The sequence below is a fragment of the Zerene cesonia genome, chromosome 17 (assembly GCF_012273895.1).
Source record: "Zerene cesonia ecotype Mississippi chromosome 17, Zerene_cesonia_1.1, whole genome shotgun sequence".
Taxonomy (NCBI): domain Eukaryota; kingdom Metazoa; phylum Arthropoda; class Insecta; order Lepidoptera; family Pieridae; genus Zerene; species Zerene cesonia.
Window position 1 is genome coordinate 7,472,416 of NC_052118.1, and position 20,326 is coordinate 7,492,741.

At 32.1% G+C, this 20,326-nt stretch overlaps 1 protein-coding gene across 1 annotated transcript; it reads right to left on the minus strand.

Moving 5' to 3' along the window:
* Window positions 1-15,968: 15,968 nt before the first annotated feature.
* On the minus strand, window positions 15,969-20,180 carry LOC119833606 (retinal rod rhodopsin-sensitive cGMP 3',5'-cyclic phosphodiesterase subunit delta). The gene is made up of 5 exons (XM_038357696.1): window positions 19,925-20,180; window positions 19,601-19,632; window positions 18,762-18,913; window positions 18,436-18,572; window positions 15,969-17,963 (listed from the first exon to the last, which is right to left on the minus strand). The coding sequence occupies exons 1-5, from the start codon at window positions 19,993-19,995 to the stop codon at window positions 17,882-17,884; spliced, it is 474 nt and encodes a 157-aa protein (XP_038213624.1). The 5' UTR covers window positions 19,996-20,180; the 3' UTR covers window positions 15,969-17,881.
* Window positions 20,181-20,326: the final 146 nt, after the last annotated feature.

Here is a 20,326-nt window from a genome sequence, read left to right on the forward strand (position 1 = left end):
GCGATGAAACACACGCCCCCGTACACGGTATATCTGTTTAGTTAATTTAACATCATACAATACTAATAATTATGGTACAGCAAAGCAAATTAAACTACATTACAGTTTTTGATACCAAATAAATTATTATTCTTTTTCCCTTTTTATCTTTTGTTCTACCTTAGATTATATATTTCTTATATTATTGAAGTCAATATATTAATATTAATATGTATATTAATACATCTTGATATAAAAATATATTATTATCGATAAAGACATCGGAAATGTAACCTGATCGAGTTAATAGCTATTGCATTCTTTGCATTTATTAAGTACCTACTTTGTATACGTAGCAACATGTAACCAAATGGAATTTCGTTATATATTTTATTTCAAACGCCCAGAGAACATACCTCATATGTGAAATATCATTAAAATCAGAAAAATTGTGTTTGAACTTTATCCTACTCTATCGATATCTAAATAAACTCATCGAAAAGTCAGAAAAACAACTATTTTGTTATGTTAATAGCTACTATATGCTTCCACATTCTACACTATTTAGGCTTTGTTTCTAATGGTACGTGCAGCCATTCAAAAATTTGTTTTAATTATCCGACATACATTTTACAGGTGACATATTTATTTACTACTTTATTTTACTAGCAACTTATATAAGAAGACCTAAATAGTGTACCACAGTATATTTTATTAAAATCAATTTATCAGTGTTGATAAGTAGATACCAACTTTTCAAATTGCTATTTTAAGTTTGCCTCGTGTTGAGATTTCGCGCCAAAGTAGGTATGATAGCTATCGCGTGACGTCACAGGGAGTGGGTGGTAATGGAGATCTAAGCTGATAGTGTAGGGAGATGGGGTCTAACTCAATGAAATGACGACACTATTTACGTAAACAAGTCTTAATTTAAAAGTAAATTGAAGTATGCATTAGAAAAATGTTGTTGAATTGCATGTAAAATTTTAAATGTCAAAAGGTTTACGCAATGAAAAATATTTATTTAGCTCTTTAATAGCGTATTTAAAGCAATATTTATAAAGCATTGGTAGGTTTGTTAAACGCCTTTAAAACTCATAAATAATAAAGTATTTCTTGGCAAGAATTCGAATACAATTATCATTTATCATCAATATTTTTGGCAGACTGAGTTAAGTTCTTTCTTAATGAAAATATATTAAAGTATATAGCTACATATTACAAACACAATAAAGTGAAACTTTAATAATAAATCGCAACATTGATTAACGAAGGCAACAGAAGAAACATAGGATAGGACATCGAAATACACTTATTTCAAATTACAATAAACATACATTAAATAAGAACATTAATTTCCAAACTGCAACTTACGTAGATTCGATATAATATAATATCTATTTAATTTATCTATGCCCTTACGTAAGTAGTTTAATTAATTATATTGTTCTGAAGGTAGATAGTGAGCATTCTATCATAATAAATATTAACTGAACCGTGCGCAATTAACAGAAAGCACGCCGTGTTTGGATCACACAATAATTATTATGAATAGAACAAAAATTACAGAAGCTCATTGAGGACCGCGGAAACATCAATGAATGAACTCCGCCATTCTTAACTTCCTTTCTACATCTCGTTCAAACACAGCGTAACCTTGTCGGAGAGAGCGAGAGAAGTATATAATAGTGGCTGCGCTGCGAATGAAACAAATTCATTGATTGTGAAAGTTGTGAATTGGATTCAGTTGTTTTCGTAATGAGTTTCCCTACGACATGAAAAGCAATGTCGTGTTTATGTAGTTAGTAAATAAATTATTACGGTTCATTACTCTTCCTTTACGACTTACTTATACTTTCGTTCATGAGATGGACGGTATTTTTTTTTAAATAAACGAATTTATTTTTATACTATGTTATTAAAACAAACATAGAGACAAGCGCGGGTACACACTTCACATCGAATGAATATTCTAGAGAATTCTACACCTATATTATATGACACAACACCCACTCAAAAAATCTGAATTTGTACGTTAGTCATGTTTGAGACGGAGATAATTTTATACGAGGAATACACACCAAGGGGCAGACAGAATTTTGAAAGTACCATAAAACAACCATCGCCGCAATTACTTACACTTATCCCTAATTACGAACCGCCCTAAAGGAAACACTAAGTAGGAAATAATAATTGACGCGAACAGGGAACGAGCCGCCATCGCCGGAAGTACAACCATACGCCTTGCAAGCTGGTCCCTTTCTTTCCTGCCACTCGATTCATACCGTGGGATAGTATCACTCGTAAACTTATGAATGAGCAAGGTAAAACTGTAGGTTGGTGTCATTAATGCATCGCACTAGTCCCCCATTTAGCCTCACCTTCGAGAAAGCCCCGGTACTCAATGAACGAGATATTTTTACGCGGACTTTCATGAGCTATTTCTGTTACGAGATCAACTAAATATTTAGCTTCGGCCCCGACATATTGAAAGTGTTGGCTTACGAAAAACTCAACTAATATTAAACTTACAACCTTTTATGAACCAAAACCACTGCATATTTTCAAGATATAGGCCTTATTAAAAATTCCTAGCATTGAAAAGTTATTTCGTAACAAATATCTTTTTTAATACACAATACTACAATATGTGTAAATTTATTAGGAAAATAAAGGAAATAAATATATCATATACATCGTAATAAGTAAAAAAAAATCAGTTAATTTTGTACTAATTTAAACTCAGAATTAATGCACATTGTTTTGTATTGGCATTGACCCAAGCACTTTCGTAATGAGTCATACATCGTGCTAATTGAATAATTAGTTCATTATGTGTCATACCTTACTAAATTGTATCATATAAGTACTTTCAGATTTCAGACGATACATTTGAATCGCCATGTACGCTCTATTTACAATATGAGTATTAAGCGCCATTAATCTATAATAAACAAAAAACAGTTATTGTTCACTATTTTCACTTTAACTTCAAATCACATTATAGCCAATTATTTTACTTTTATATATTTTCCATATTAAACTGGTCATTATTAAAGACGAAAAACTCGCTTAAAATTTGCATTTGCTATTATTATTATCTATAACATTAACAGGAACTGAAGAAAGACTGAGGCAGACATACAAAATAGAGAAGTAAATACAAGGCAGCAATTTAAAATTTTATCCGTAGCCGACAACCGACATTCTATGCGTCTGGTTCAACCTAGATCACTTATTTCTGTGTTCATAAAAACAAGCTTATTATATATGTCTCTTCACTTAATGAACGTCTTAAAAAGTAATAATTAGCGCTAACTGATCGCAAGCTCATACATGAATGTCTCAGACTCGTATTTGGTCGAGACATTAACATTGTGGTGCGGCTGGAAAATCTAGTTTTCCATAATATACGGTTGCACTCAGCCGATGGCAGCCTGGGAAAATCGAATGACACCCACGCGAGAGATCGTACTGCGTTCGTCGTTACACCATTTTATACGAGGAATATTGAAAAAGCATTAGTATTATATTAATACCAGTACCTATATATACATGTGTTTGTTTCCCATGCAATGGACTTAAAAATATTTAGCAAGATGTACGAGAAGCATAAAAATTTAGACAAGAACGTTAAAATCAGTTATTTTGTCTTGTACATAATTATTATACATAAAACGACATGTGTATAGGCGTAAAAAAGGTCTACTTTTTAAATGCGACCTAATTATCAGCTGACCGAGTGCCGTATTAATCTAGGCTGTATGTAGCCTGCAGTACTTTATTTTAAACAATAATATTAGGATCCAGGATTTTAAACAACAGAATAATTCGATTTATTACACAATTACTAACCTCATAAAGTATGATAGTTGGCAGTATAGCTTTTTTCTTAATTGCAACTTTGATTAACGTTTTCCTCTTACTCTCAAATTATTAAAAAATCTACTCAAATAACAAAATATGTATTCAAAGACCCAACAATGTCTAAAACTTGAGGATTTATGTAAAACGTTACATTTATATAAATGAACATTTTAAATTGAATAATAATAATAATTTGCACTTTATTATCACAAGTGTCGCGTGATTACTCTTATCGAGAAAATTATGAATGGAACAGACGGAGATAATGTCATAACCGTTTGTGCTTTTCAAATCAACAAAATAAAGCAATAAATAGGGGGATAAATTTGGAAGTCAAATGTCAATGTAATAACAAGTTATCGTTTCGTGACATTGTTGTAAAATAGATTCGATTAGAGACTTGTGTTTCGTTGGTTAGTTAGTGGTCAAATATTATTTAGGTAACTATTTTCATTTTGGTTTCACTCATTAGTCTAGTTTCATATTGTTTGATAATTGAGCTTTAAATTTCTGATATACATTCATATGACGTATAATTGTATATTTGCTTTAAAAATCTCTAATCACGGCTTAAAATTGTGAATACATAAAGAATTATAGTACAGTATCGCCAAATATTGCAACTAAATCAAAATATTGAACCGTTATTTCGTTTACACTTTACGCACATTATCAAAAACAAACTGTCACTGTGTAGGTACGTCACACAGACGCTCATGTCACTACATCCTTGTGTTTATGTATTTTCGCATTGAACGTACTTATAGCGATAGGTATAAAAACATGAATGGTGGAGTGCGTCTGCAATTGATAAAATTTTATAGCTTGGGTTGAATGGGCCTTCACATCTGTCGAGCCAGGTGTTCCTGCCTCATGGAGAGCCTGGGACAAAGAGGCGAGATAACATCTCAAATTGGTGCCTACAGATTGAGCTGTTGCTAATCAGTTTGTGGTTTATTGTTATAATTAATAACCGTCGTTTTTAATTATAACGAAAATCGGAAATGTCACGTTTAGGTTTAGGGGCGATACATAAGGGTAAAGTTTTTTTTAATTCCTTGATTATTATTCTTTATATCTATAGAGTATCAGTTTTACAAACTGATCTTTTATGTATTCGATGAAAACTTTGAGTAATTGCAATACTGTCCAAACTGTAAAACGCTTTCTTCTGCACTTTTCATCTAAATGTAATTTGCAATTTTCTAAAGGGTTTTTATTTAATTTTATTATCGAGAAAGAAAAATATTTTCACCCTTATACCAGCTTACATTACAGCACATTGACATCGCACATACCGCCATCGAACTCAATCTAAAACACAACTGGATATGAACAAATCGGATCCAACGATCACCTCAGTACGGAAATCATGAGTATAGCGTTAAAATTAATTAGTGTCCGTCACTTAATCTATGGTGGAGCGTTCCCACGCCGCGCGCGCCGGAAACCCCGCGGCCCCCGTTCCCCTCGCCCCTCGGCCCCCGTTCCCCCGGTCCCCGGCCCCCGCGCTAAGCCAAACCTCGAGCAGTCGCTCACGCACACTCCCTAGCTACAGGCTACAGCATCCATGCTAACGTACAAAGTTAGACTTGTCAGAGATGAGAATTATTCTGATTAAAGCGAGTTTTGTATGAAGTTTGTATGTTGTATAAGCATAGCGTATTATGAAGCTTAAGAAATTTGTTCTTAGTTACAATGGATTCGTTATTTAACTATAATGTATATGATTTATAAAAAAATAATAAAATCATGTGTACCAAAAAACATTGCTATTTGTAATTATGATTTTCTTTGGAGGAAATAAGGCAATAAGTACTAGTAATTAATATTATGTTAAGAATTTAGATATTAAGAGATTTCAAGTATAAATATAAGTAATAAAAAGTTTAAAATTGAACTTTCATAGGAAGGATTACATTATATCTTTTGATATACAAGATTTAATTATAACCAATCTATGAGTGAAATAGGTTTAGATCCGAATGTTTTATGTAATGCAGCACTAACTGAACATTAATTTATCGTATTTGCAACTAAGTAATGAGCCATAGCGCATATTGCACATGCAAAAACAATTTTTCCCATATTAATAAGCACACATACAATTACAAAGTGAAATTCATTCTAAAATTTCAATTCAATTCCATACTATAAAAACGTGTAAATAATACTAAGTCCAACAGTATCCGCAACGCATGGTTATCATACACAACCCACTATACTCCACTCAGCTGCAAAACTCAGCTAAAAGCACGCATGGCGAAATAGCTATGTCTATTGAAGGGATCCTTTATCGGTATTAGGCACACTACTTCCGTTGCGAGCATCCGTTTTACATCTGGCAAGCTTTGGCAAGGGACCGGAAGGAAATACATAATTGCTTCAATTTTTATAATCTATTGTTCGTCACTTCCGACTTCCGTTATTCACTTTTGTCAAAGATGTAACGCTTTTGACAAATTACAGTATTTGAGCCGTTTCAATAGGATGCTATTTAAATTTGTTGTTTGCGTTGTAAAATGTACGTTTTGTGTAGCATCGGTTATAGAATTCGGCTTGATAAAAACCATTTTGATAAATGGCTTTATTTGTAACTGTCATAAGTATCCAGCTTTTTAGGCGAGACGTAAGCATATTTTTCTGCACATTTTCTGTTACTGAATTGACTGAATTAATATGAATGAATAATAAAATCTCAATTTCCTTATAATTTTTACTTTTAGTATATAATATTATTTTTAATTATTACAACGTTTCATAAATACTATTACTTTCATACGATAATGCAAAATTAAAATTTACATTAACATCGTTATTCCAAAACACATCCTCACAATATCCCATTAATTAAAACTTGAGCTGTGCCCCAAAAGGCCTGTTCCTTGTAAAATAAGCCGAGGTCGACCCCGTTCGACCTTAAAAGGTTGTGCCGGCCGACGAACCTAGGCTTTCATTATATAACTTGAAACGCTAACGTGTGGCCATTGATGCTAAAACATTTATGCTATTATAGCATATGTACTATGTTTTGTCGATGTGGATGTTAGAAGTAACAAATGTTCAATTTAAATAATACGTATTTATTAACGATTGAAATAGTATAAGACAATTTTTTGTAAAAAATATACAAAACAAATCTATAGACTTGTATGACTTTTACAACGAACAGTTGGATTCTAATTAGGAGTTGTAATTATGTACTGTATATTTAACAATTTTGACATATTTCAGTGATTTCGAACTAAGAATAACTTACAATAACATCACAGATAAAAATACTATAAGCTTCATAGGTAATTGAGATTATTTTTTGTAGATTTGAAATCTTGTGTAAATCAAAGGGTAATATATTAATGGTATATAAGTAACAGCCTACATATAACATACTCTGAAACGTTGACGGCAGTTTGCGCAGGAGCAGAGCGAGGCGGCGCGTGCTCGCAAACAAAGCCATAAAAATATGAAAAGGTTCAACATATTCTTAAATATTGTATATGCAACTCATAAATTTATTAACAGATTATTTATAACCAACAATTTACTCTCTGTCTATACCTTATCGGACATTGTATCAATTTATACATGAAATGGTAATTCTTTTAATAATTGGCCTCGTTATGATTTTGTGTTCTCTTACGTAGATTATATAAAGCTGTGGCTATGTAAAAGCATCGACTGCATGTTATGGCAAGTTCACATTACCGATTTTAAAATTCGACGGTGTACATACATGCGAGCGAAGCCCCTGCGAAGGACGGAATGTGCCGGCAGGTGTGTTGCAGCGACTGATGAAGTGCTATTATGGATACACCCTTATCTTAAAAGCTATCTGCGAATAACGCACATTATGTAGTGAAAATTTTACTAAAATCTACTTGCAAAATAGACTTAAATACATACACTTCAATGGACATTTCATCTATCCTTATTTTAATCATTAATTGAACTCAAAACAATTCTATTATAAACATTAATCTTGCGACATTTTGTCAACGTGCCAGTTGATGTTAAATAATTTTTATTTAATTTATTAATACCTAATTATACATAAAATTAATCTGTCTTTATGGAAGTCAGATATTATGAAAATAGATATAAATAATGATATTTTATCGTAAAACCGAGGGTTTGCACACATAACATTTTCATCAAAATTCAAAATCATCCCTTGAAAATGGAAAGGCTTATCCACAAAACCTTTCACGGGGATATTTCGAGAACCACATGTCATTTCCTTTCGAACCATATGCGGGGTAGGGGCGGGCGATCTCAATACTTATAAAGGCTTACGTTTACAGCCAGTTTTTGCACTGCATCTACATCGACTTTTGATATAACAACTATCATATACAAACGTCATAATGAAAATCGAAAGACATTGTATGTGATAAGTTAGCAAATTTAAAACCATAATATATTTGTTCGATATCTTTCTTTGATACCAGTTACATGTCTTTTTCGATTTTTATAATGTGTATTGTACATTTCTATAATATTTATATTCTCATCAAATATTGCTTTTGCGGAAACTAATCGACTATCAGTCAATGTCTGTACGAACGAAAACAGGTCGTTGTAATACTTTTTCATTGTGGACAAACCTTTACGCAAAATTCGACAGACTAAAGGGTTGATTGCAAAAATACACCCGCAGCTTTATTTATTCTTTATTCGTTATTCTAAGCCTCTAATGCTAAATCATTTTTAAGACTTTTTTGTCTACGAATGCATTGTTAGCATTTGAAGGCGCAGGAAAAGCAGCTGTATATTATTTATTTCATTATAGTTTCGTATTCGATTCATTCCTATATTCAATTCAATATAATATATAAAATCTATTTATCGTTCGTTCAGATCGCTAAAAGTCAAGAATGACTGGAAATTGGTGTATTTAAAATATGTCAGGAAAGATTTAGAAGGCTTTTCTTTAAAGAGGCTTTATTTCTCTTAAAAAACAAGGAAACCTGTGCCAATAACATACTCTATAGCGTTGCTGAGTTCGCCGGGTCAGCTAGCATTTAATTAAATAATTTACATATAAAGCAATTTTTTTTTCAGTTTGTAGTTTTTGCAAAGATGATTAAATTGTTAAATTACATTATTTAAAATAATTGTAAACAAATATTTCTTTAATCAAGGTTTTTAAATTTTGATTATGAAACTATTAACGAACAGTTTTCTTTATTCCACATAACATTAAAATATCACTACATAATGTAAAACTAAGTCGCTTTCCGCCCTCTGTATGTGTATCTGTATGGTTAGATCTTTAAAATTTCACAGCAGATTTTCATGAATTTTTTTTAAAGATAGAGTGATTGAAGGGGAAGATTAATATGCATAATAGCATCCATTGAACTTCTCCGAATTTAACGCGTGCGAAGCCGAGGGGAAAACCTTATTATTTATATAATTCAATACTTGAAAGTTATTAGTGGTTCGCTCGGTTTCGCCCAGAAGTATATAGAAGATATAATATAAGAAACAGGGATTACAATATCCACTGTACGTATAAAGGCTAATTAATTTTGAAATCGATACAATCGGTCCTGAGATTAGTGTTATTAGCGTGTTATTAGCGTGCAAAGAAACGCTTTATATATTAGTATAGAAGTAAAGATAACATACAACATAAGTCATCTAAAATACATAGGTTGATACTAAGACACCAACATTATGTAGTCAAACTAATCAAAATCAATAAAGGGCTTCAAAATAACTACACTACAGAATTCAATTGCAACGATACATTTACATTTGAATACAGCCTTATTGAATAGACAACCTCACAATCCAATATATATTCAAATTACATACATTATGCTATGTATAGTTAACGGAGCCGATGAATGGACACTATCACGTATCAAGACGAATTATGAGCTTATGTGAAGCGACCAAGCTGTCTAACAAGTCCTCCACTCGTGACTAGAATAACTGCAATAAACTATATATAAATATATTGTAAATAGTCTTCGCTTTTGATAGCGTCCCTGACGACGTCTTTATAGTCAAAACAACTCACATAACATGTCATTTGATAATTTTATGACACACTTTGTTCTTGCGACTTTTCTTTGATAATAATAATATATTTTTAGTGGGAGCTGGGGTTTTCAAGATTAACTAGCTACTTAGTGTAGTTCTTGCAGCTGCTACTTCTCAGCAAATGTGAAAACCGGTAAACTCGTGTGATTTTTCTAGACATAGATAAGTAAATATTTCTTTAGACCGTTTCGGTTTTTCGGTTCGGATTCGGTACATTAAATATTTTTTTAGAGTAATTGCTATGCAATATGGTCGTTTTATACAGACTCCAAAACAATGGCGAGTAATTTTTTATGATATACCTGATTATAAATAGTTCTTTCTTTGCTAAAATAAATAGTTGCCATAGTCGATACTAGTAGTTAAGATAAATTTGTAAAAATATTTGGATAAATAACATATTTAACTGTTTTAATAGATACCTGTGTTAAACAAGTCATTTTGCATAATATTGCCTTAGAAAGCATTTCCAGATTTTTAATACTAAAGTTTTACTATCACTTATAAGAATATAATCTGGAAGTAGTACAGCATTACTCAACAATATCTACAGGGACTAGAACGGTAAATGCTAATCACGATACTATGTTAAAGCGCTAGACTATCTAATCGAGTTCCGCATTTCTTTATTGGAACAAATTTTCTACAGTTGTAGTAACACAGCAGAAACATTAGCATGCAGAGGTGCGCGGACGCCGGAAGCCGCGGGAACATTGCCGCGTACATCCAATATGGCCGCGAACCTACAATGAATCAATAATTAACGATAACCGATTTCATATTTCGAATCCATCGCACCTTAATAATCAAGATGTGATGTAACCTGGTCCATACGGGGAAGGAAACCTTCCGAATGCGACGAGCATCCTTGGCTGACCATAAGGGTCCCGACTCTTGCATTACCAACCCACTGTGTACACTTTGATGGGAGGTCGTTAAAGGTACGTTTGCACGTGATGGTTTTTTATTTCTGATTGTCTTGATTCTTTGAATCGCCTGTAATCGTTATTGTTTTACAATCGAGATTTAATGGGGTGCTCGGAATGCTTATTTGCATATAGTTACCGTGTGTGTAATGTGTGTTACGACTGTAATATTGATATAATATAGCCCGTCTCTCATACATAACAATGAGCTGTACCTATAAATAAAAAGTACAAAAACTTATTGTTGAATTCCTCAAACTCCAATTTAAATATGTACTTACTAAGTTACTACGTATTTATGTTAAGGTTAAATGTCTACTTCCAAAGTAGCCCGTTTGATGTATAGTGTTAAAAATGATAAGTATATATATATATATACATATCTATTAGATTAAACATCTGTAGTAGGTTCGCAAAATTGATGACACACCGCATAAAACATTTTAAATTTTTGTTTTCTGCCTTATTCGTAGACCATAAATGTGAAATGAGGTAGAGATCTCATTACTTAGGAAGTGTAATTTTTTTTTTCCAGCTACCCCCATCAACGCTCGACTATATCATCCGCGGTTAGTCACGACAACCAGTATCTTCAACGAATCAGAAATACCGAATCGAACTTTTTATTAACAATACTGTTCCGCACCAGTAATCGATGCATTGTTTTGTCTTATTTTAAAGTTTATTTGGACTTTTCTTGTCGAAGACTATCTACTTTTTTTATAGCCTGCCAAACCACTACATTATATAATGACCACGAACATTCTAGATTCTTCTGCTTATGGGTTAACTCGTGTTACTCTGTGAGTGGAGTACTGATATAAATAATGTGCAGATAAATTAAAAGAACAATCTAATTTTATGTTTGCTCTAATTCAGATTACTAAATAATATAGTGCTCTAGTATCGAACCTCAATTTAAGTAAACATTGTAGTTAAAATGTCGTTCCCACCCGGGTTGACAAGGGAAACAAATATTCCCCTTCACATTAGTAAAAGAAAGACTAGCTCCTACAAAATCCCAAACTTTATATCTTGAGTAAGTACAGATTTGAGTTAAATTTCAGACGATAATATAAGAACACTAGCGTAATATTTTGTATAATAATATTAAATCTACGTACCAGTTGAATGTTGATCGATAAACTGTACTGGATTCCGAATGGTTGATCAATACCAGATGACATTTTAAAAAGAACAGACCTAGAGTTTAATTGTGTTAGGTCAAAAAATGCAGTCACGGAGGCAAGGCAGTGACGTATCTTCGTGACGTGGCGGGAGGGGGAGAGGAGGGAGGGCCAGAGGGCGCTGACCCTCGGACGCGCGCACCCGCTATCCTGACAGTCAGTATTTATTCTGCTTTTCCTAACATTCACTGGGATTTTTATTGACTTGATGCAATTGAAGGTACCTCCAATAGACAATTATATCGTTTGCTAGTAATTTATAAACAGTTCTCAATTATTCTTATATTATCTAACGACAAAATTGTTTGTTATCTCAATAATGACTAGGCCGATTTTATGTTATTTACTCGTATTTACATACATTTTTCTTAAGCTTAAGCTGAAGCATTTCTAATGAACAATTTCTGTCGACTTAATATTTAAATCCTTTTTTGTTATGATAATTTAGAGTTAAAGAAAAAATAGATTAAAATGGTAACTTTGATCTTCAAAAACTATCACATTATCACATATAACATGTTACTACAGATATTATTTTCAGGTTCAAGTTACCATTGGATTAAAACGTATGTAATTCCCGTGCTCGTGTTATATTGCCCTAAAAAAACCTAAACATGCTTCTATAAAAATTGGTATGTCATACGAAACAAGTACCTCCATAACCCGATAGATATGTCAACACGGTATTAATTACTCATCGCCAATTAGGTGTTTCGTTCGGCTTAGATCACAGGCGACCGAAGAGGAAACAGGAAGGGAGCAATCAACATAACTAAAAATACCGTACATTTGGTGCCCATCCGGTGAGATGGGACCGGCGGGAGATCGCTGGCTTTGAAGAAAATCCGATAAATTAAAATGGCCCTTTGTATTGTTGCTTTGATTGGCCTTTACGCTCTATTGAATTTGTCGTTATAATTTTTTAAAATTAAAATTTATGCATCAGTTTGATGTGTTTTAAAAAATTATCGCAATTAGAAAATTAAAAATAGGAAAATTAAATATAATATTTAAGGAAAGCAAAATCTAGTTAGTTTCAATTTGTCAATGGGTCTCATTACAACATTCGTTTGGAATAATTTCATTAACAATCAAAAAATTTAAAACAAAGTGAAGCACATTCACTGAAAAACAATTATTATCATAATGTACATATTAGAAGAGGGTTTGAGGTTAAATATCGAGATACACTCTTCCTCATACCTATCGAATACTATAAAAATTAAACAACCCAAATATACTTGAACGAAGATAGCGCAAATGTACACGTTTACACACAATTAGGCAGCTTATCGCTCTATTACAATGTGTAATAGTAACCGATAACACCGTCCTATCGAAAAAAGCGTACAATATTAATTATCTGAATGTAACGATTTACTCGACGGGACGGACCACGGATCACATAATGAACTAGATGCAGCAAGTGCGGCGATTTGTATGACTTTCGATCGTGTCGCATTTTGTACTGTCTCTAACGTTCTACAGCTATATAATTTTCTACTGAGATTTCAATGAATTTTAAGAAGACTTTTACCACTTCACAATTCGGTTTTATGCTATTTCTATAGACGATGCTACTGATATTGGGATTCCGGAAAAAATCAAACAGAATCTCTACTTCGGTGGAGTACTACGCCTGCATAGAAGCAGGGAAAGATACAATATCTCGATGCTTAAGCGTTATCTAGTTCAACGTGCACTCTGTGGCTGGAACTGATGATTGATATTACAATTCTCGATGAGTGCGCGGCTAGCGTTCGCCGCTACATAATTATATAATTTCTATTATTTATATGCGAGGGCGGTGCGTCGCTTCGCATCGTAACTACACGGCTTCCTTCGACGGCTCTCTACGAAGAAATCCGTCGGTGCGTTCTCACTAAAGAGGATGTACGGCCCGCCACCCATGATTTAATTCACAAAAGTTCCTGTCGTGACTGTTGGAAGCTTTTCCTGAGACATAACGCACCCCGCTTCCTTTATGGAAGATTGTAATTGATATACGTGTCACCGGGCTAAGTATTAACCTTGGTATATCACAAAACAGTCCAAGTTACACGTAACGACACTACTTGAACGTAAATGTTTTATCGGATTAAAATTGAATTATTAAACAGCTAGAGGGATTTTTCTTTTCAAATGAAAAGGGCTTGACTAGAAAAATACTACTCATCACAAATTACAAACTCATTTCTATATGACAAATATTTTAAGCTAAAATGGTCGAAGAAAATAATAGAGTCGGGGCATTTCATTTTTTTTTTTCAAATTTACTTCATGGCGTGCATCGATTGCAAAACAGTTTGTTCGTTTGTATTTCTTTCACGTTACCCAACAATTTTGTGTCTGGAGATAGATAATAGACTAGACATTGACGTAGGCTACGTTTGACTACGCAGAAAACGTGGGAGGAAAGTTAGTTTATACTATTCTTGTTCTTTTGCTTGTGCTTAACGTTTATCGGATCTATATTTATTATTTTTATAAACATTTGAATCAGGTAATACATAATTCGAAATGAAAAATGACTATTTATGTTAACAATCTTGAGTTTACAAACCCAAAAAATGATGTTTACTCTATTACGTAAAAACTATGGAATTAATTTGGTTAATTTTAACCATGAATAAATACTACTTACTAGAGTACTGTTGAGTTAACAGAGTACTACTTTAATGGAGGACGAGGTACCATAGAAAAAACAAAACTAAATCGTTTACTTTCGTTTGATATTTTCAACAGACTTTAAAAAAAAGAAGAGTTTAGCAATTCGATCTTTCTGGACTTGGTTACCCGTGATCTTTCGAATGGGTGAACCGAGTGTAACGATTCTCTTTTTTATTTGAAATATGGTTATGCCTTCTGTGTGATTCCATTTATTTTGGTTTAATTCTGACAATTTCAAGGCGGTTTATGTTATTGTTAATAATAGTTAATTTCAGATGGATTTCGGAGGCCTTACTTTTCCTTACCCTTCCCAGACCTTTACTTTATTCCTCTCGTCAATCCTTTCATAATCTCTTCCCAATTTAAAGTCGGCAATCCTTTTGTAGAGGCGTAAGGTCTGGACGGTGGTAGCACTTACCATCAGGGGATCCACCAGCTCCATTGCCGACCAAGACATTAAAAAAAAACCGATACAAAATTACCCTCCAATCCTTATTTCTTCATAGACATCACAAAATTCGCATTTTTAATAAATCTTCACATTATTTCATTCTCAACTGAGGGCGTGACTGTGTGAAATCACCAGTAGAAAAGGAATACGACTGGTCCATTCCATTCTAGTAAACTTGGGTCATGATTCACACCGTATGCAGTGTTTGGTTGTGAATAATAAGGAAATATGGAAATTATTCATTGTCTGTCATTCAGTGTTGTCAGTTTTAACCGCGATTATGCATAACCAAAGTATTTATTCATCTACCACAATATATCAAGTGTGAATCTACTCTCCGTTTAACGTAATGAAAAATTGGTAGAGATTTATTTTATTTAAAAACTTTTTTGTGCTGTCATATAACAAACAATAGCTTTATTAAAATTGTATGTTAAGAAAAACAGCACAGAAGGCGGCTTTAGCTTATGAGTGATCTCCTCCAGCCAACCAACCGGACAGCTTGATAACATACATAAATATACCAGTTACTAGTTCTGTCTGCAATGCCTTTTATTCAATCACAAGACAAAATCGATGCGTACCAATCATTTGCGTGCAATAACAACAAGGTTAACAGCCAAGTTCTAAGTATCCGAAGCAAGAGACACAGCCTAGTAACTGCCATCTTTAGCTTCAAGATCTAGGTCGATTCAAAATTGTAGTCGAAAACAAAAACAAAATCAAATCAAATTGCATGGCAATGTCCAATTTTCGTTCCGTTGTGGGTTAATGGTACTTCTAAAACGAATATTTAAATAATGCAAAGAAAAATATACAAAACACAATTGATCATTAATGATTTATTTCTACACAGTTACAAAATATTCATTTCATTGCGTGCGTTTCGAACGCAATCCATTTATAGTAATTATTTAATTAATAATTAATTGAATATGAATATGTGCGGGCAACACCAATACTACGATGTGATTATTTTATGTAAGTATTTATAAAATTACTGTGAACGATGCCTATGTATGATTTTAGAATTGAAATAATAGTCTTACAATATCATTAAAATTTACTTTCTATGGTAATTTACTTTCCATGGTGTTTAACACATGATCACATTTAAGGTTTTTATGTATTATAGAAAATAGAAAAATTTATTTGAAAGAAACAGAGATACAAGTCAAATTTTTCGTCACCGTTTCAAATTAATTCGAAAATTTAATTAGAAGTCGATAAATGATTAATACAGTTCTGTACAGAAGTAATAACGTCTTATGGTCGAGTCAAACGTTTCGTTACGTAACGCGTTACGGTGCCAGACTGTGTAAACTTTCTTTTCATCAACGCACAAGGTTTGACTGGATTATGTTATCACTGGCGTCCCGATGTTCACATATTTGTTTGATTATCAATTTATTATTAGTAGTTATAAATAATAAATTTGTATTAATAAATGAAAATGAATATTTATTCAGTAAGTATTATAATTAAATAATAATAGTGATATGTTGCGATTTATTACTTAACAAAAATTCATCTTGCTTAAAAAACTGATTATTACAGATGTTTTAATATTATTCATATTATCCCTCCTGAGCCTCCGACATTTTTTTTTATTTTTGAACATACACATTATATTAAAATGACATAGTGCTGTTTAGTAAGATTTAACTCGGACGCAATTACTTCTAAATTAACTATTATAAGGTAAATGTGAGCAAGTTTTATATCTACCTACATATTACGTATAATTTATTATATAAGGCAATACTTATAGGTGAACATTGACTAGACAAATGAAAATGTACAAATATAATAGCGTGAGCGTCAATCTTTTATTACGGTATCATTCAGTTACCATATAAAGGAAATATTTATTTTATATCACTTAGAGCATAATACACACATAAAGTAATATAATAATATATAATCAGGTTAATAATTTTATCCTATGATAAATTAATGTAAAGAAAAAAATATTTCTAAGGTAAATGCTTATGTAATTTTCATTAGATTATCCTGTATAGTTTATATGGATAAACCGTCTATTTATTAACATAAAATAAAACAAGACCTGTGCGGCTATTAAGTAGCCTTTCATAGTAAAATGAAAGATTTTAGAAATAAATATATCGAGTTAAATCTGAATATACAAAATAAGATTGACGCTCACTGCCTAATTATCACTAAAGTGTTCCAAATACAATAAAAAAAAAATATAACATCTTAATGCAAAACATTTTAAAAAGATAAAAAATTAATGTGACGAATGGTATTTTACTTAATAGAATGTGTGTCACAGCGCTTTTTGAGAACCTGCTACAATACACAAGTGCACATTAAATTTTCATTTTATAAATTTGTGGTGCTTCTATAGTAAAGTTCTTATTTGCTATCTATAGATTGTTACACGATTATTAACATTTTATTATATTAAATTCCGTGTAAGGTGAGAGTAGATGCATTATAAATATTTCACTGATCGATTTTCTTAACAGTAACTCATTGAGCCTATGAAATGTAAGTATTTTCTATAAATCCTCTGGGTACAAGCCCGGGTCCAGGATCATATGTGAAACTCACAAAAAACAGGCTAATGATTTTTGACGAGATATTATAGCAATTGAAATACATGCCTTCTTAATTGACATTTTTTATAAACAAATATGCTGGACCTGAGACCAAAATAACGTAACAAATGTACTTAAATGCATATTAAATCAAATGCCAGTAAATGCTGAGCAGTGCACAATCAGTTATACGTAGAATAAGCGCACTTTTGATGTTGTAATTAGAAGATCCCCGTCGAAGAACTTTGTTTCTATTACGACGTTTCCGCTGAAAACAGAATTTATGAATTAAGTAAATTTACAAATTCAACTTTTTATAATATTCTGATTGTTATTATTATTATTCTCGTGATAAATACAAAAATCAGAGAAGCGCCAACCGGATTCGCGCTCCGTCCAAAGAGGCTGAAGAGGAACTGGAATAATTATAAAAAAAAAAACAGAGTATTCAAATTGTCAAACTCACACTAAATATGTTTGGGACCACCTTCAAATATAAAATGTTATAATGTAACAAAGGTCCAAAAAGGTCCAGCTATCACTGTTTATGGAGCAGCCTGGTCAGACAGACAGACACACACGAAGGAGGTTCTCAATTCAAGTGTATTTTTTTGGTTTTTATTACTCAACATTTCATGGTATTTTCAACACATTACTGATTTTTCTTGTGTTTGATATATCAGGAGTGTTATTTACATAAAAGAATTATTGTAATATATATGGGAACAACAAATACTTACTTCAAAACATTAGCCGGCATCATTTGCGACTCCGGGGCAGATTCGATAATAGATTGCCAGGTATTAGTAGAATTTGGTATCACATAACCAAATTCAAAGAACCATTCCTCTAAGCAGCGCCCTTTGAAAAGCACTTTCTGGAAAGAATATTTAAATACCTCTTTCGAATAAGTTATTTATATACTAAGAGATCAATTTTTTGTAATTTTTTCATGAAATTACAAATTTAGATGTTATCATGGCCGAAGCTGTATTTTTCCATGCCTATATATGCCTTCATAAAAATTTGCAAAAAATATACATATACGCAGATAAATAGATTATACCTGTTCAAGTCGAAACCTTTCCATGCTCTCGATAGAGCTAAAGTTCATCTCCCGAGAGACAACCCGACACTTCAGTATGCGTTTGGGGACGCGAGCCTCATGCTCCACCTCAGGGCTGGACATGTCTTCATTGTGCTGCCAGAGGATTTTACCTGAAATATTAAAGTTAATTTTAAATTTTTAAAATCTTCAAATGTTTTTTCTATTACTTGTTTATAATAGAATTTCACAAGTGTTAGGAAATCTTCGTTTTTGCCTATTGCTTAATATAATATATAATCACCAATATTATTTATGTACTTAATGAAAAATATGAGAAGAGCTTATTATTTTTGTTCAAATAGTTATGCAAACATCCATTCCAATTATTTGTATATACATAGAGTCTACATAATGTGGTGTTTCTAAATTATTTATTTTTTTAGAATACATTACCACTCTATGAGATACAAAGTATTTGGTGGATTGTATATATATTATATTCATTGAACACCTATAGGTGGTAGGTATTAACTTTAAACTTTTCCTTAGAAACAGCAGCTAATCAGCTTTTATTTACTCATCACCACAAAATTGCTCATATTGTTTTTTATTGTTTTATCTGTGCTGAAGACGGAAGTTAGAAACTTTCTAATTATACATAAATTTCTAAAAATAAGTGTCTTAGCACTGTAATAATGGAGCATACTTCTTTTTTATCTCTTAATTTGTTTTATTAGAAACTAAGTTCAGACTGAACTTAGAATGTAGTAAATTGTATTTCGTTACGCGGAAAAGGCTTGGTGGTGCTTATAATGCAATAATTCAATATGAGGGAATACTCAATTATCTATGATCACCTGTGTCAGCATCCCGAAGATTCATCCAATTACTGAAGTAATATTAAGGTTAATTTTATCTTACATCGTAACCTGCTACTCAACATGAAACATAAATTATTTAAAAGTTATAGTTGAATAATGCTGCTTATGAATAATATTAAACGAAATAAAAACACAGAAGATTAATTTCTTCCATATGCGATCATAAACGAACATGTATGAATCTTAGATTTTGACAAAAGAATAACAATATGTATGAGGTATGAACATAACACTAACCTATTTATAATTTTTTTTAATAATTTATAGATTTATACAAAATTTTAGATATGAAAAGGATACATTTGAAAGCCATTGAGAATAGTGACAACTCGATCTTGTTTGCTTTCCTCTGCAGGTAAAACCTCCGTCATTGTGCACACTGATAATAATATTATGCTTGGACCCACGAACTAAACTAAGAATAAAATATCTTATGAGTTTAAAGGATATTTATCACATGAATTTCGTACAAAAACTATAAATAATAATAAAAATACGATAAAACAATGCCCACAGCCGAATGCTTCTAAAATTGAGCACGTCAATGTCATTACAAAGTGTCACATGACATTTTTTTTTTTTAGGGCAACAACACATGACATTTTTGAGCTTGACAAATAACTAATTAATTACCAGTTCTTAGTTACAATGTTATCACCAATAATAATTGTCTTATATTAGTATGTACAATGATTTTATATA

Bases quoted from the DNA above. Each gene is read 5' to 3' on its own strand.
- LOC119833606 (XM_038357696.1), bottom strand. From the start codon at position 19,995: ATGACGGAGGTTTTACCTGCAGAGGAAAGCAAACAAGATCGAGTTGTC. The intron at 18,573-18,761 runs GTATAATCTATT...TATTCTTTCCAG, and splicing joins AAAGGTTTCGACTTGAACAG to AAAGTGCTTTTCAAAGGGCG. The intron at 17,964-18,435 runs GTAAGTATTTGT...TTCTGTTTTCAG, and splicing joins ATGCCGGCTAATGTTTTGAA to CGGAAACGTCGTAATAGAAA.